The sequence below is a fragment of the Citrus sinensis genome, chromosome 3 (assembly GCF_022201045.2).
Source record: "Citrus sinensis cultivar Valencia sweet orange chromosome 3, DVS_A1.0, whole genome shotgun sequence".
Lineage (NCBI taxonomy): Eukaryota > Viridiplantae > Streptophyta > Magnoliopsida > Sapindales > Rutaceae > Citrus > Citrus sinensis.
This window is the reverse complement of record NC_068558.1, coordinates 37302478-37317767: the sequence shown is the minus strand read 5'-3', so window position 1 is coordinate 37317767 and position 15290 is coordinate 37302478. Positions and strand designations below refer to the sequence as shown.

General features: G+C 34.2%; 3 protein-coding genes across 3 annotated transcripts; 2 read left to right on the top strand and 1 right to left on the bottom strand.

The window, feature by feature from the left end:
• The first annotated feature begins 485 nt into the window (after positions 1–485).
• LOC127900811 (uncharacterized) lies at positions 486–1019 on the top strand. Its single transcript, XM_052436051.1, has one exon. The coding sequence runs from the start codon at positions 486–488 to the stop codon at positions 1017–1019; it is 534 nt and encodes a 177-aa protein (XP_052292011.1).
• A 530-nt stretch (positions 1020–1549) lies between these two features.
• Positions 1550–3069, bottom strand: LOC127900810 (uncharacterized). Its single transcript, XM_052436050.1, has 6 exons — positions 2903–3069; positions 2644–2814; positions 2127–2558; positions 1944–2039; positions 1715–1843; positions 1550–1597 (listed from the first exon to the last, which is right to left on the bottom strand). Exons 1-6 carry the CDS (start codon positions 3050–3052, stop codon positions 1550–1552), a joined length of 1026 nt encoding a protein of 341 aa, XP_052292010.1. The 5' UTR covers positions 3053–3069.
• Positions 3070–8388: 5319 nt separating this feature from the next.
• On the top strand, positions 8389–11518 carry LOC102627456 ((R)-limonene synthase 1, chloroplastic-like). Its single transcript, XM_015530476.3, has 7 exons — positions 8389–8665; positions 8777–9047; positions 9190–9559; positions 9814–10032; positions 10173–10314; positions 10402–10650; positions 10934–11518. The coding sequence occupies exons 1-7, from the start codon at positions 8435–8437 to the stop codon at positions 11273–11275; spliced, it is 1824 nt and encodes a 607-aa protein (XP_015385962.2). The 5' UTR covers positions 8389–8434; the 3' UTR covers positions 11276–11518.
• The last annotated feature ends 3772 nt before the right edge of the window (positions 11519–15290 follow it).

Sequence of the window (15290 nt, the reverse complement as noted above, 5' to 3'; positions counted from 1 at the left end):
GGGAATGGTTTATGATGAAGTTACACGGAGTGATTGGCAATAGACCTGAGTTGGTAATTATATCTGATCGATGCACTGCCATAAAGAGAACTGTTTTTAAAGTATTTCACAATGCAACTCACGGCGTTTGTTTTTACCATGTGAAAGGTAACATTAAGTCACAGTTTAGAATGCCAAAAGCTCTTCGGGATCAATTTGAGCCTGCGTTTATTAATGCAGCAAAAGCATATGGTCACGAGGAATTTAAGAGACAACTTGAAGGGTTGTGGATGATCCACTCGGGTGCGGCTGACTACTTAGAAAATAATGTCGGTATGTGTAATTGAGCAAGGTCTCAGTTTGAAGGTAGGAGGTACAGCATACTTACCACCAATATCGCGGAGAGTGTTAATTCTTTCATGAGGGAACTGCGAAAATTTCCTGTTACTCATCTTGTTGATCACTTTAGGAAAACGTTGCAGTAATGGTTTTATGATAGAAAAATTATGGCTGAATCAATGAGTACTCGGCTAACAACATGGGCGGATGAAATAGTCACTAAGAGGAGAACTATAGCTGAAAGAATGATAGTTCGGCCGCCGGTGTCTCCGCATCGATTTCAAGTTATAGGTGGTGGGCTTAAGGAAGGTTTGGTTGACTTGCGAAAGAAAACTTGCTCTTGCAGAGTATTTCAGCTTGATCAGCCTGTATGTGCTCATGTAATTACGGCGTGTCTAACACACCAGGTGGATTTTATTAACCTTTGCTCGAACTTTTACACTACAGAATCGTTGGCGATGGCTTATGCACAACCAGTGGAGCCAGTTGGTGATGTGGCTGATTGGGAAGTTCCAGATGAAATTCAGGAGATGCAAGTATACCCACCAGTTGAGGCACCATCATGTGACCGTCGTAAAGAGCTCAGAATACCCTCAGCTGGCGAGGATGTTGACCGGCGGACTATAAGATGCGAGCGGTGTCATGAACTGGGCCATAATCGTAAGCGATGTAAGAACCTCATTGCGTCGACTCGAAGTTAGTTGTATTATTTCAATGATTCGTTGGTTAAAACTGTTATTATTTTTTATGTTTCGTTAGTTAAAATTGTTATTGTTTTTTGTGTATTGTACACTTATATGTCATAAAACTTTATTTTATTTTAAATATTAAAATGTGAGCATTAAAATTATATAAACTTAAGTGCGCAAATTAAAATAAAAATTCAAGTTTCATGGATTCAAATAACTAAACAGTTTACAATACAATATCGTCATTAAATATGCTAACCGCAATCTTTTTTCTAAAGTACTCGACATGACTAGCGTTAAACTCCAATCTAAGCCCGAACACCGCAATCGCCAGTTCCAGGCTCTTGTTGTGGCGCGCTCTTAACTGCGATAACTTTCCAGGAGTTTGCACTCCGCAACTCAGGTCAGATGTAGAAGCCAACATATTCCAACCATCGAGGGAATATAACTTCAAGTGGCTTGAATTTCAACTTGTACCTTTTGTCGTCGCGAAATGTGAGTAATGAGTCATAAATCCAAACTTTATTTTTCCGAAAGTCAACTCATGCTACTACCCAATGCGCGCCGTCCAAGTTCACAGGGATGAGTAACTGTATATAATAATTGAAAAACATGTTCGTTATATATGAAATTGAAATACAACCAAGAAAAAGCGACAACTTGGATATTTTCATTATGGAGTATGTGAAATGCAATAAAATACTTACTATATCGACATCCGTAATTGATTTGGACATTGTGTGCTGTCGCCCACAAAGATAACTATTCAAGCGGTCGTCGAATACTAATGAATCGACCAGACAATCCTCATTGTTCCATAACTGATTCAAGAACACCTAGTACATGGATAACCAAGAAATGCAAAAATTAACAAAACTTAAAGGCAAAAGTTAAAAAAAACATAAATAGTAGTTTTAAGTTTTGTCGGCACGTTACCCAAAAAAATGTGTCAGTAAGTGTGACACGTTGAACTAAGGCATTCGGATACTGCCGTTGTTTCTCGCTAATCAGGCGGAGATATTCGTGAATATGCTGTAGAGAAACAGAAACATTACGATTTAAAAGATAAAATTTGTACACAAATCCACAACACTCAAATAACTTCGAAAATATACTTACCTCATCGCATAGCCATCCCATCGAAGTTAAACCCAAAAGTATTTGAAAGAATGACCACGGGTGCTGGACTCTCCGAACCACTATCATATCACCAGCGAACCATCGATCAAACTCAGCAAACAGACTAGAATCCTCCAATCCTCTCAGTGGATTTATATCTACACTCGTATTCATGTCTTGGGCATGGTCCATGATTTGGGGTGGAGGTATAGGCCGGACGTTCTTTCCTCGCCTGAGTGGAAGAATCATGTAAGGACTGTTATAAACATACGACGGTATGTACGCGCGGCCGAACTTACTAACGCCCGGAGGCACCTCAGAGAACACCTGCACGCTCTCCCCACTAACATCCCCGTAGAAACTATACAATGACGTGGGCGTAGACAAATTTTGATTGCCCACGTCAGTATACACTCCATAGTCATCCGGGGCCTATCCATTCACCAAGATGAACATATTAAACAACTATTAAATTAAAAGCTAAACGAACATAATTATTAAATTTAATTATGCTCACCGCATACGAGCGTCCGGTGGGAGAATCCTTATTTGGACGTGTAGAAAAGGTGTCGATAAAGCCAACCACGATTTCTTTAAAATCTTTTAATTCCGACTTCAATTCATACACGTTACGATCAATCTTATCCAGCCGTCGTCGCACGTAATCATTAAACTGTTTTGTCCTCGACTATTACAAAAGAAAATAAGTAAATCTTTAGAATAACAGTAAAACAATAATGATTAATAAAAGAAGAATATCGTATATTATTTATAACCTCAGAATCATGTGCGTCATCAGAGTCGGCATGTGTCTGCTCCAGGTGGTCATCAACAGCCACCTCATCCTCAGAAGTGTCATGACGCTGCTCTGGTGTTGGGTTTGGTATGTCGTCATGCTCGTCTGATTGCCTTGAAACCGACAGCATCGCATTGATTGAGGGTTGGTGTTGTATCAAGTATCATTTAAAATTAATAAATGAAAAGTCAAAAATTTCGATTAAATATAATTTATAGTACTTAGATTATAACTGACCTTATGAACCCAGTCTGGAATGCTTGGCATGTAATCATTCACAGTGAGCCAATATTTTCCGCTACTCTCCTTTGAATTTGGCTCAAGGGTTTGTAAAACGTCCCCCTGTCATAAATTCAATTCAAAATTTTAAGTAAGTATACATAACTTAATTTAGTAAAGTTAAAAAAATAACTAATACATATTACTTATAAGATAAGATTCGTCGTTGAAGAACAAATAAACCTTAGCAAAGTTGATTCTCGAAGACGCCATGGGCTTCCATTGCACGATGCGGGGAATCTTGTTCTTCGTTTTCACGACCCATGTTGACGGCAAACCTCCGATCGCTTCGTAAATCCAAGCCTACAACAACCAAAGTGAAAAACCTATTAACACATCTATCAAATATTTAATACTATAAAACTTATTAATAAACAAAAAAACAACGCACCTGAACCCCGGACGTAAAACCGTAAAGATTGTACTTTTCAATGTTATGATTTGGGTTTTTCAACCGAGTCGTCTTAAATTTCTCGTATTTCTCGAACAGTGCATCATCAAGACTATCGTATATCATTTCCCACGACACAAGACCCCATGGACTGTTTTAGAAGTACTTTATATCATCAACTTTGTTAAGCCAATCGAAATTGATTTGACAGTGATGTTTTCTTGCATTTAGTACTCTGTCCGCAAAATAAAAGAGCGCAATCTTTAATGCGTCCATATCGTCAATTTCCTCGAATTTCAACTCCATAAATAATGCATCAAATTCCTTAACGTTGATCTTGCGATGCACACCACAAAATACGTTTTCCGTAGCCTATCCACTTTTTTGTCATCTAATAGTTCGGTATCAACACCATATGAAAGTTCAATAACCAGCCACCATTCTACAATTGACAAACGAATCAAATGCTCACCAATTTGAAACCATAACTGATCCTTACGGCTATCTTCTTCATGTGCCACTTGTCTCAGTAAAAGATTGTGCAAAATTACCCCACTAAATGGAAAACTTCGACACTCTAAGAAATGCCCAAATATATCCTTCTTGAACACATTCAACTGCCGCTTTGTTAATTTTTCCTCGATAACTTTTACGACCGAAGATAACTTACACATGCTCGAAATTCGACCAGGAAAGTGATCGGCATAACCAAAATACATCTTGCCTACTTCGATATCTGGTGATTCTGATTTCGCCATGTATCTGTAATATTTATAAAATTATTACATTACATTTACAGCAAAAAAAAAAAATTGACTTGTAAAAAAAAAAAACCACTGTAATTAACTGGTGAGCCTGTCACACCAAAACTGGTGCGGCAGCGGGCCGCGCGCGCGCTGCCCCCCCCCCCCCCCCCCCCCCAAATCCCCAAGTCATTTTCCAATTCAACATACTCCCAAATCAATATACTCCCAAAACAATAACAATCATCACAAACACCACAACCACCACCATTATTCTCAAACTACAACCATTATTAATCTAAAAATTTATTTTAAATTAATGAAAATAAGTTAAATGGCTAACCTAGGTTTTTTTGAAGGCTGTAGATGGTAGATCGGACGCCGATGAGAGATGGAGCCACCACCGACGAGGGCTGATGTTGCCACCGATGATGGGTTTTTGTTTGGTTTGGGAGAGATGCGTGAAAGGGTGAGATGAGGGAGAGGGGTATTTTGGACTCAAAGGGTCTTTTATGACTAATGTTGATAGAAATTTGTTTGGGAGGTTAAGATGAAAAAAACCAAAATATTTATAGTTATTAGTGTAAATTTCCCAAGAAAATTAAGTTGCTTTTGCATTATTGTCGGACAATATTTTTTGCACAGATTAAGTGGATCTCAACACAATTTTTATTCCAAATTAAACATTAAGATGAGTGGATCCCACTACAAGACGCACGACCTACTCAGTTAGCAAGACCTTTTAACTGATTAATTGGGCACACCACATTATAATTAAACGGGTTTCCGGCTCTATTGACCACAAGTGAAAATTTTGCAATGCTCCGCTTATATTGGAGGTGTTGTGAAAAACATGGGGGATTGGACACACCTAATCTATGTAAATATCAAACTTCAAACAATTAGGCGCAGACCACGTTGTACTTAACGAAAACATGGGGTGTGGCAATAATAGCTTCATGCATGAACTTTCCATTCCCCCACCCGACCGCCGTCCAATTGATGACGTCCAGATAAATATTGATTATTTCACGGCCGCTGGGATGAGATCTTTTATGGAAGTTTTGATATCTATTGAAAATTGTGAAGAAGCGAGTACAGTAGAAGTTAAAAAAAAATGGAGAGAAATTGGATTTGATTTTGATCAAATAATACAAAGACTTTGACAGTGGGGAAGTTATAAATTAAAAATTTTATTGAAACTTAACTGGTTCAGGGCCTTTAATTAGAATCAAGATCCTCTTATGATCTAATCTTTTTTCGAACAAAATTTATTAATGTGGTTGACGGTAAATAAATTAAAAAATAAAGTTAGTTAAACTCTAATCATATACTAGCACTAAACTAAAATATATGTAGTGCAAGATTTATAAAAAAAGGACAACTCAAATAAGGAGAAGATTCTACTCCTCTCAATTAATCTTATTGAATGGGACGTATTCATATTTTTAAGAAACAAAATTACATTTTATTTTTGTTCTGTAAAATAAGTAAACAATATTATTTTCTGTCGAATGGAAAGAGGGTTTATTTGATTATGAAAATTCAATCTCAACTAGCTCTTGAAAATGGTCAAATTAAAAGCATACAGAAAATAAATTAAGCATCATGCAAACAAAAGACAGGTAATTAACACAATACACACACAATATTTCTCTAGTGCGGGTGCCCTCTTTTTTTTTTTTTTCATATAGACACATTGTTAATCAGTAAGGTTTAATAAAGTCAATTTTTAATGTTATGAAACTGCACAATTTTAAAATGTATTAAAAATTAATTATATTAAGCTGCATGATTTAATAGCGAATCTGTATAAAAAAAATAAGGGTATCTTTTTGCGTGCACACACACACATGCAGTCCTTCTCTAGTATTTTATTTTATTTTTTATACAGACACACTTTTAGGCCACGAAATTTAATAGAGTCAGACTTTAAAATCATTAAACTGTTTGATTTTATAATACATTAAAAGATAATTGTATTAAATCATATGACTTAACAACTTGTCAGCGTTAAAAAAATTGAAGATGCAGGCGCTTGAGAATGATTATATATATTGCTGATAACGTGACTAAAATGCATGTAAAATCACATGCTCAAATAATTTAATAATAATTAAAAACTCAAGGTAATAATGGATGCGTTTGGGATTGAGGTGCTGTAGCTTTTAAGCTACAGCTGCTGTGAAAAAAAAAGCTGTAATTATGAAACAAAAGTTAATAATATATAGTAAATATAAATTTTAAATAATAATTTTGATAAAATTATTAAAGATATAATGGATTTTGTATTATATAAGTGAAAAATCATATCAATATAGCTTAAAAGCTACAGCAGTTAGTGTTTACCAAACACTTTAGTGATGTAGCTTTTAAGCTACAGCTGCCCAACCTCAATCCCAAACGCACCCAATACCAATCACATCAAAACTTTTCAATTAATAGGTAAATGACTCGATACATATCACCTTCTGTACGAACCAATAAACTCATTTTTCTTTTATTACCATATTTACAAAACAAATATACAAGCTGTATAAGACAACATATCAATATTGTAAGGAGAGATTTTCAGTTTTTACTTATTAAAATTTTTATATATCACTTACTTTTTTATTATTTTCATAATATTTAAAAATATTCATAACATAAAAAATTTTAAGGAAAAAGAGAGATAAATAAATCATTTTGAAAATATAAAATAATATTTATTATAAGAAAATATTTCTTACTGTTAATTTTTTATTCACTTCGAAACTTATATTTCTTATTTCGGTAATTAAATCTTTTTATTTTAATTTCAATTTATATAATTTATATAATTTATAATTAATATAAATAAAAATATATTTAAAAATAAGGGTAATACTGTAAAATTATAGTGCCATGGAAATTATCCAGTATTATGAAAATAGTTGGAGATAATTGGTATATAATGATTTCAATAGAGGAAAAAGTTTGACAATCTCCTAATCATGAATAGGAAGTTGTTTAGAGGTGAGCTTACAATTGGAAGCAAAATATTATTATTTTATGTAAATGCCACGAGTTTGTTAACAGAAAAACTGAAGTATTATTACAAGTTCATCTTAATTAATGAGTTACATAGCAGATCAGTATGTGGGAATCAAATGAATACAATTACTATTATTATAAGTAATTCTGAAGCTGTCTAAGTTATTGCAAGAAATAAAATCAATAAAATTAAAAAATACAAACAAAAGAAATGAATAAATTGATTTTACGACACAACCTACATACATTATCTACTCGGATTTGTTTTAATTGTCTTCATGCATATTTAGATGTTTTCTTTTATTATTTTTAGTTTTTCAACCACTAATCACATCAGTGTATTTGTCACTAGGTGAACGATTAGATAAGCATATGATCTTGTTTTAATTAAATGAGGGATTTATTGAAATAATCAATGATATATGGACCGGATTGATTATAAATACAATTTAGTAATGACAATAATGTTAAACTCATACAGTTTTTGTAAAGTATAATTATAAGGTTATACATATAGCACAAGTGGAAGATTATTATTATTTTTAATCTGACATTGTTGGATTCTTAATCCAATTTTAGGCTTATATGTGATCTATTAAGGTTTTTTGTATGAATTCAGGTACGCTTCCGCATAATTTGTTATAAGAAAGGAAAAAGAAGAAGATATCTAACTGAATTCAAATTCAGGAAATCCGCTAACATCATGAGCAATAAATTTTTGAACGTTTAGAACATGACTCTGCCATCAAGTGAAATCTGGACAAAGCAAAGCAAATTAGCATGCAAGACAATCAACGGCTCCATTACTCTGTCCGTATATGAATAAAGTTGAAAGACATTTCAGAGCGAAGATTTTGACAATTATGGGAATCGATGGATTACCAACTTTAGCGTGCAAAATTTGAACACGTTAGAGCTAGCAGGTTATAGTTTCCTCAAGGAAAGATGGTGTTAACAGTAAACACAAACAGTACGTACTTTTCCTCTCCCTATAAATCTGTATGCATACACCTGACACCAAGACGCACCACAGATTATTAAGTGCAATAGAAAAAGAGTAAGCTTACATACATTACATCCAATTATGTCTTCTTCCATTATTCCATCAACGTTTATCATCTCTGTAAATGGTTTCAAATTATGTCCTCCGCTTGCAACAAATAGAGCAACAACCACGAGAATGAGTGAATACAAACCAGCCCAATGCTTTGCCAGCGCCCAGCCTGATACTGCAGCAGTTGTTAGGAGATCAGCAAACTACCAACCTTCAATTTGGGACCATGACTTTCTGCACTCATTTAGTTGCAACTTTACAGTATTGATTAATTACTATTAATCCTTTGTTCAGTTGAATTTGAATTTGAGACATACATATACATAGATATGCGTGATTTGATCAGCAAACTGAATTAAATTGTGCATGCAGGGCGAAAGTTACAAAAAACAAGCAGAAAATCTGAAGGGAAAAGTAAAGACAATGATTAACGAAGTGAGTGTGACCAACAGGCCTCTGGATCAATTGGAGCTGATTGAGAACTTGCAAAGACTTGGATTGGCTTATCATTTTGAGACTGAGATTAAGAACATATTGCACAATATCTACAATAATAAGGATGATAAGTGGAAGAACGAAAATTTGTATGCAACCTCTCTTGAATTTAGACTCCTCAGACAACATGGTTATAATGTATCTCAAGGTAATGAATGCATTTGTTTCACTACATCACTTACTTCGCCACGCACGCATGATCTGAATACTTAAATCGATCGATATCTTTTATATATATATTATATGCAAAATAATGCAATTTCTCTAATTTGGTTAAGTACTGCATGCAGAGGTTTTTAGTAGCTTTAGAGACAAGAACGAGGGTTTCATTTGTAATGATTTCAAGGGAATACTCAGCTTGTATGAAGCCTCGTATTGTAGTTTAGAAGGAGAAAGCATCATGGAGGAGGCCTGGCAATTCACCAGTAAACATCTTAAACAGTGCTTGAACAGCAACAAGGATGATGAGGACCTGAATGAGCAAGCCAGGCGTGCCTTGGAGCTCCCACTGCATTGGAGAATGCCAAGGTTGGAGGCAAGGTGGTTCATTAATGTTTATGAGAAAAGAAAGGAGAAGAACCATGCATTACTCGAGCTCGCTAAGTTGGACTTCAACATTTTGCAAGCAACTTACCAGGAAGAACTCAAAGACATTTCAGGGTAAGACTTGATGTTATCAAACACCTAAGTAATTGCACAATTTAATCATATGTACAGATATAGTCGTTCTTAGCTTGTGTGGACTCAGGCCCTTTACAGTGCAGTAAATCCCTTCGACACAACTGTAAAGACATAAGTCCTCACTTTTTAAAGTGCAAATGTCTGCATCAGAGAACGATTCTCTCTCTCTCTCTCTATATATATACATGTGATAGTATTGTAATGTTGCTTTTCATTTGCCTGTGAATATGAAGGTGGTGGAAAGACAAAGGTCTTGGAGAAAAATTGAGCTTTGCCAGGAGCAGATTGGTAACTTCCTTCTTCTGGGGCATGGGGATGGTGTTTGAGCCTCAATTCGCTTACTCCAGGAGAGTGCTCACGATCACGCTGGCTCTAATTACAGTCATTGATGATATTTATGATATCTATGGTACTTTGGACGAACTTGAGCTGTTCACTAATGCTGTGGAGAGGTTTGTTGGCAAAGATTCTTATACCTAATTAATTAATTAAACTGCTAGATAGCTACTTCTCAAATATATTCTCAAACACACACACACACACATGTAAATACATACATACACGCATATATGAAGAGTTTTCTTTTCTACAGGTGGGACATCAATTTTGCTATAAAACAGCTTCCGGACTATATGAAAATATGTTTCTTTGCGCTTTACAACTTTGTTAGTGAAGTTGCTTATGACATTCTCAAACAACAGGACTCAGATCAGCTTCTCAGAATTAAAAATTCAGTACTTCCCGTTCCTTTCCTTTGATTTATCCTATCCTCTTTAAATTAATAAATGGTAACTGGGATTTTCCTGTGTCATGTGCATCAGTGGCTAGGCTTATTACAAGCCTTCTTGGTGGAGGCCAAATGGTACCACAATAAGTACGCCCCAACACTGGAAGAGTACTTGAAAAATGCTGCGTTATCAATAGCAGGCCCTTTAATTACAATTACTGCGTACCTTTCTGCCACAGATCCAATCGTAGAGAAGGAACTGGAATATCTAGAAAGTAATCCAGATGTAATTCAATGGTCATCTAGGATTTTCCGTCTTCTCGATGATTTGGGAACTTCATCGGTATATTATTACACCACCTTCCATTAAGTTCCTCTAGTCATTTTTACATAATTTACCTAGTGATGAGCTGAACTTTATACTGAGCTTTTTAAAATATATTGTGATTAGTAGTTATTGGATAAGAAAAAAAAAATACAATTAAATTTTGACATTATAAATACATGCGTGACAGGACATTTTAGAAAACTTCGCATAGTCCAGCAGATCAATACTAAATCTAAATTTATCGAATTTCTCCCGTTAATGAATTGATTATGTATTATTTTTTCCAATTACTCATCAGGATGAGATACAGAGGGGGGATGTTTCTAAATCAATCCAGTGTTACATGCATGAAACTAGTGCCTCAGAGGAAGCTGCTCGTGAACATATCAAGAATTTGATAAGACAAATGTGGAAGAAGGTGATGATGGATGTATCCAGAGCTAGTAATAATAAAGATTCTCCCTTATCTCAAATCACAAATGAATTCATATTGAATCTGGTGAGGGTTTCCCATTTTATGTATCTACATGGAGATGGGCATGGTGTTCAAAACCAAGAGACTATGGATGAAGCTTTTGCATTGCTTTTTCAGCCCATCCCCCTAGAGGACAACAAACACATGGCCTTAACTTCAGCATAACCTGGTACCAAAGGCCGACGAATTTAATAAATGGATGACTTGTTGCGGATTTCCAAATAAGTATTATATCGTTTCAGCTGGTGTGAGGCGCTCGGCATTTCATGGTCGCTATTTGGTTTTTTTCAGAGTTTGTGTCTCTTTCTTTGCAATAATTGTGACGCAGGGGGAGGTTTACTGCATTCCCTTACCTGCATGTAACGCTCTCCTTTTATTTTAATGAGTTCTCTTGTTTTTGAAGATTTACTGCAAAATCTTTTATTTTAATAAGTTCACTTGTTTGTCATGGTTGATAGGATTCAGTGTTGAATCAATGATTAGGATTTATTTTTTATTTTTTTTAATTTTACCTAATAACTTTTGATTTAATACTAAGTAAAAAATTAACTCAATGGTCAGAACTGAATCCTCATCAAGTCAGGCTCATTCCAGTTCCCACAAGATAATCAATTGCTAGCTAAAACAATATAAGATGACAAAGATTGTTAAGTATGTTGCTGACAAAGATTGTTAAGAATGTTGCTGTGCTTCACTAGCCAATCATTGCAAAGCTTCTTGTAATGTCATCCTTCTATGCTCATGTTCTGATATTCTTCAGCATAACCATTTTGCCAGCTCAATAAGTCAAGCTCATTTCCCATGTCAGCTGGCTGCAGATAGGAATAACTCAGGTGGTATGCCAACTTGGCTTCAAAGTCAACTGCTGACTTTCCACAACTGCAACTTTCAACATCCTCTCTCATATTCAAGGTCTCTTCAAGGACATTCAGTTTGCTCCTAAAACAGCTGAACTTGGAGTAAGGTAATGGTTTGGTCAGAACACCTGCAATTTGGTCCCAGTCAGCAACAAATTTTTTCCACAATTCTCCTCTAATCACCTTGTCTCTGATGACATAAAGATCTACCTTAATTAGATCACCTTGCCTTGTTTTCTTGAACTCTATGCAATTAAGTTATCTCCTAAAAACACAAAATAGCCACTTATTGATCTTCTATCATCTGGATCACTGGCCCAATTTATACCTATGTATGCCACAAGATTAAAATACACTGATAAATTTCATATGCATATTCATAGTGTTCTTAAGATACCTCAGTACTCTCTTATATGCTATACAATGAGATTGCCTAAGATCTGACATAAATCGGCAAAGCTTGTTCATTGAGAAAGCAAGTTCAGGCCTTGTGAGTGCGACATACTGTAGATTGCCTATAACACTTTTGTAGAGTGTAAGATCGTGAATTTTGGCTCGTTCATCCTTTTTAGTTTTTTTTTTATAGCGTCTCAAGAAGCTTTTATTCCTTTGCAGTTACTCGTCTTAGTTTTTGTTAACAAATTTTGAATATACTTAACTTGAGAAAGCAAATGAGCATCTTAGACTCTGGTTACTTGTATCTTACGAAAAAAGTCCGAATCTCAAGGATCCTTTATAGCATCTTCATTTAGGTTGCCTATACTTCTTCAATAGCTTTACTATTGTTACTAGTAGTTGTTATGTCGTCAACATAGAGGAGCAAGATGATTATCTTATATTTGACTCTTTTAAAGAACAATGAGTTATCACACTTAGAGCTTTCAAATCCCCAAGAGTTTAAAGCACTCTTAAACTTATCAAACCATGCCTAGGAGCCTCTCTCTATCTATACAATACTTTTTTCAATTTCCATATTTGATTTGGCTTAATTTTATCTGCAAATCCTTTAGGTTGTGGTATGTAAATTGTTTTCTGTCAAGTCATTTGTCAGAAAAATATTGTTTATGTCTACCTGTGTCAGTATCCAATCATTGTTTATTGCCAAGGTTAGGATAATTCTGATTGTTGCAGCTTTGACAACTGGGCTGGAGGTCTCTTTAAAATCAAGATCTGTAGTTTGCTAGAATCCATTTGCCACCAACCTAGCCTTATACTTGTTAATAATACCATCTGGATTTTCTTGTACTATGTATACCGACTTATTTCCAATTAGCTTCTAGTTTTGGTCATTTAGTATCAAAGTCCAAGTTTCTTTTTTATCAAGGCATTGCATTCATCTTCCATGGCCCTTTTCCATTTTGGTTATTTCAATGCTTCTACGATTTACTTACCTCTAGGCATCCATATTTTTAAAAAAAATGCATATTAATATTATTGACCTAAAATTGTTAATAAAACTCTCATAAGATATAATAAAGTCCTAATCATAAATTCTAATGTCATCCAAATTTTTATGAAGTTATGAACATTTTAGTTTCCTTATTTTTCAATTACTCATTACATCAACGACATTATTATTTTAATATTCAAACATTATTGTTGAAGGATAAATTTAACTTTTAGACTAATAGCAAGACTGTAGAGATATGACGACCATTAGATTATTAGTATATAGTATTCTTTTAATAATAAAGTCCCTATTTTAATAAAATGAAGATCAAACTAAAAGATAAGTAAATATGAAATTTCAATTTAATAAAGAACAAAAAACACCGATTGTTGATAGTTCTCATGAATTCAGACAGTCAAGAGTAGCTTATAGGCATAGCCACTCTCAAGACACTTTTGGAAACATGGAACATTCCCCAAATCTTGATCAAAATGAAATACAACATAATTTGAGCACTGACATAATATTATATAGTCACTCATCTTTATCTCACTCACCTCACCAATCTCAACCAAATCCTTCAGAAGACAACCATTTTCTGCCTCTAGCCACATAACCAAACACTCAAAATCCTTCCATTCAAAAGACTTTACTCTCACATCCTAGGATAATAAGGTCCAAAACATGAATCATCAAGCAAAAATTATATCAAATCTCCACCCAAATCTAGATCTTTTAAATAAACAATATGTATGTGTTTGACATATTTGACATGTACGGATATGTATTTATATGATTTTGTCCATGTGTTTATGTGATGTGTTGTTATGTGTTAAATGTGATTTTGTTTACGGGCATAAGTATGTGTGAGAGTTTATTAACATGAGCATGTTATATGAAATGAAAAAGTGGATTTTATCAAAACTGATTTTAAAGAAAGAAAGTAAACTACGTTTTATAAGAGTTTTGCACTAGGGGCCACCTCTTGAAACCATATAGGGCCACCTTTTGAAGGCCAACGTACTCCGAACTGCTACGCATAGTAAAAGTGACATGCATAGCGCAAAGTGCCACATGCCTGATATATATTTTGATAGAAGAAAATGTAAAAGTTTGAAAGTGATAGAAAGAGATTTTGATGAATTTTGTTTTACAGTGTTTTTAGAAGATCGTGACATTTCATTCATTTGCGTTGTAAAAAAACATATGTGTATTTTGTTATTAAAAAAACTAGTTTACTTGCTGAAATTTATGTTCATTATAGTTTATTGTGATTCAATTTCTAAAAGTCACAATTTATTCGTGATAAGTGAAGAGAAAACTTGAATTAAGGATGGTAGATGGTTTTGCAAAATTTTTAAAGTCTTCCTTGTTTAAACACTGTACTTAAGGCTTGAATTGTTATTGATTGCAAAAAGATATTTAAGTACATAGGTGTGTTGGGGTTAGAATGTGGTTAATTTGAGTGATTCTTTCCTTCAACAATTCTGACTAATATTTCAACATCAAACTCCTAGTACTATTAGAAAATTCATAATATCATAGTATTCTTTAGATTTACGGGAACAATTGGAATTAACTTTCAATACTCTTTGACAAGTTTCACTTATGTTCTCATATGCCTCTTTCTTTTATTGTTTTTTTTAAACATCATGATGCTTTCTATTTACATCCATGCAATATTACAATTTAAACACTTCCACTATAAACTTTATGAAATAAATAATTAAAAGTTAATTGAATGAGGAATAAAGAAATGATAAACATTGTCAGAAAGAAAAAAAAAAGAGAAGTGAGTGGCGGGCATCGCTTTTCTAGATAAAGGCTGCCCCACCATAAAGGAAAGAAAAAAATGTCAAACCGTACCAAACACGGTTTGACAAAAAGAAAAAAAATATTATAAAATATTAATATTATTATTTTAATTGAAAAA

Bases quoted from the DNA above. Each gene is read 5' to 3' on its own strand.
- LOC127900811 (XM_052436051.1), top strand. From the start codon at position 486: ATGGCTGAATCAATGAGTACTCGGCTAACAACATGGGCGGATGAAATA.
- LOC127900810 (XM_052436050.1), bottom strand. From the start codon at position 3,052: ATGCTGTCGGTTTCAAGGCAATCAGACGAGCATGACGACATACCAAAC. The intron at 2,815-2,902 runs GTTATAAATAAT...CTTTTGTAATAG, and splicing joins ATGACGCACATGATTCTGAG to TCGAGGACAAAACAGTTTAA. The intron at 1,598-1,714 runs GTAAGTATTTTA...TATTATATACAG, and splicing joins CAATTACGGATGTCGATATA to TTACTCATCCCTGTGAACTT.
- LOC102627456 (XM_015530476.3), top strand. From the start codon at position 8,435: ATGTCTTCTTCCATTATTCCATCAACGTTTATCATCTCTGTAAATGGT. The intron at 10,315-10,401 runs GTACTTCCCGTT...CATGTGCATCAG, and splicing joins TTCTCAGAATTAAAAATTCA to TGGCTAGGCTTATTACAAGC. The intron at 10,651-10,933 runs GTATATTATTAC...ATTACTCATCAG, and splicing joins ATGATTTGGGAACTTCATCG to GATGAGATACAGAGGGGGGA.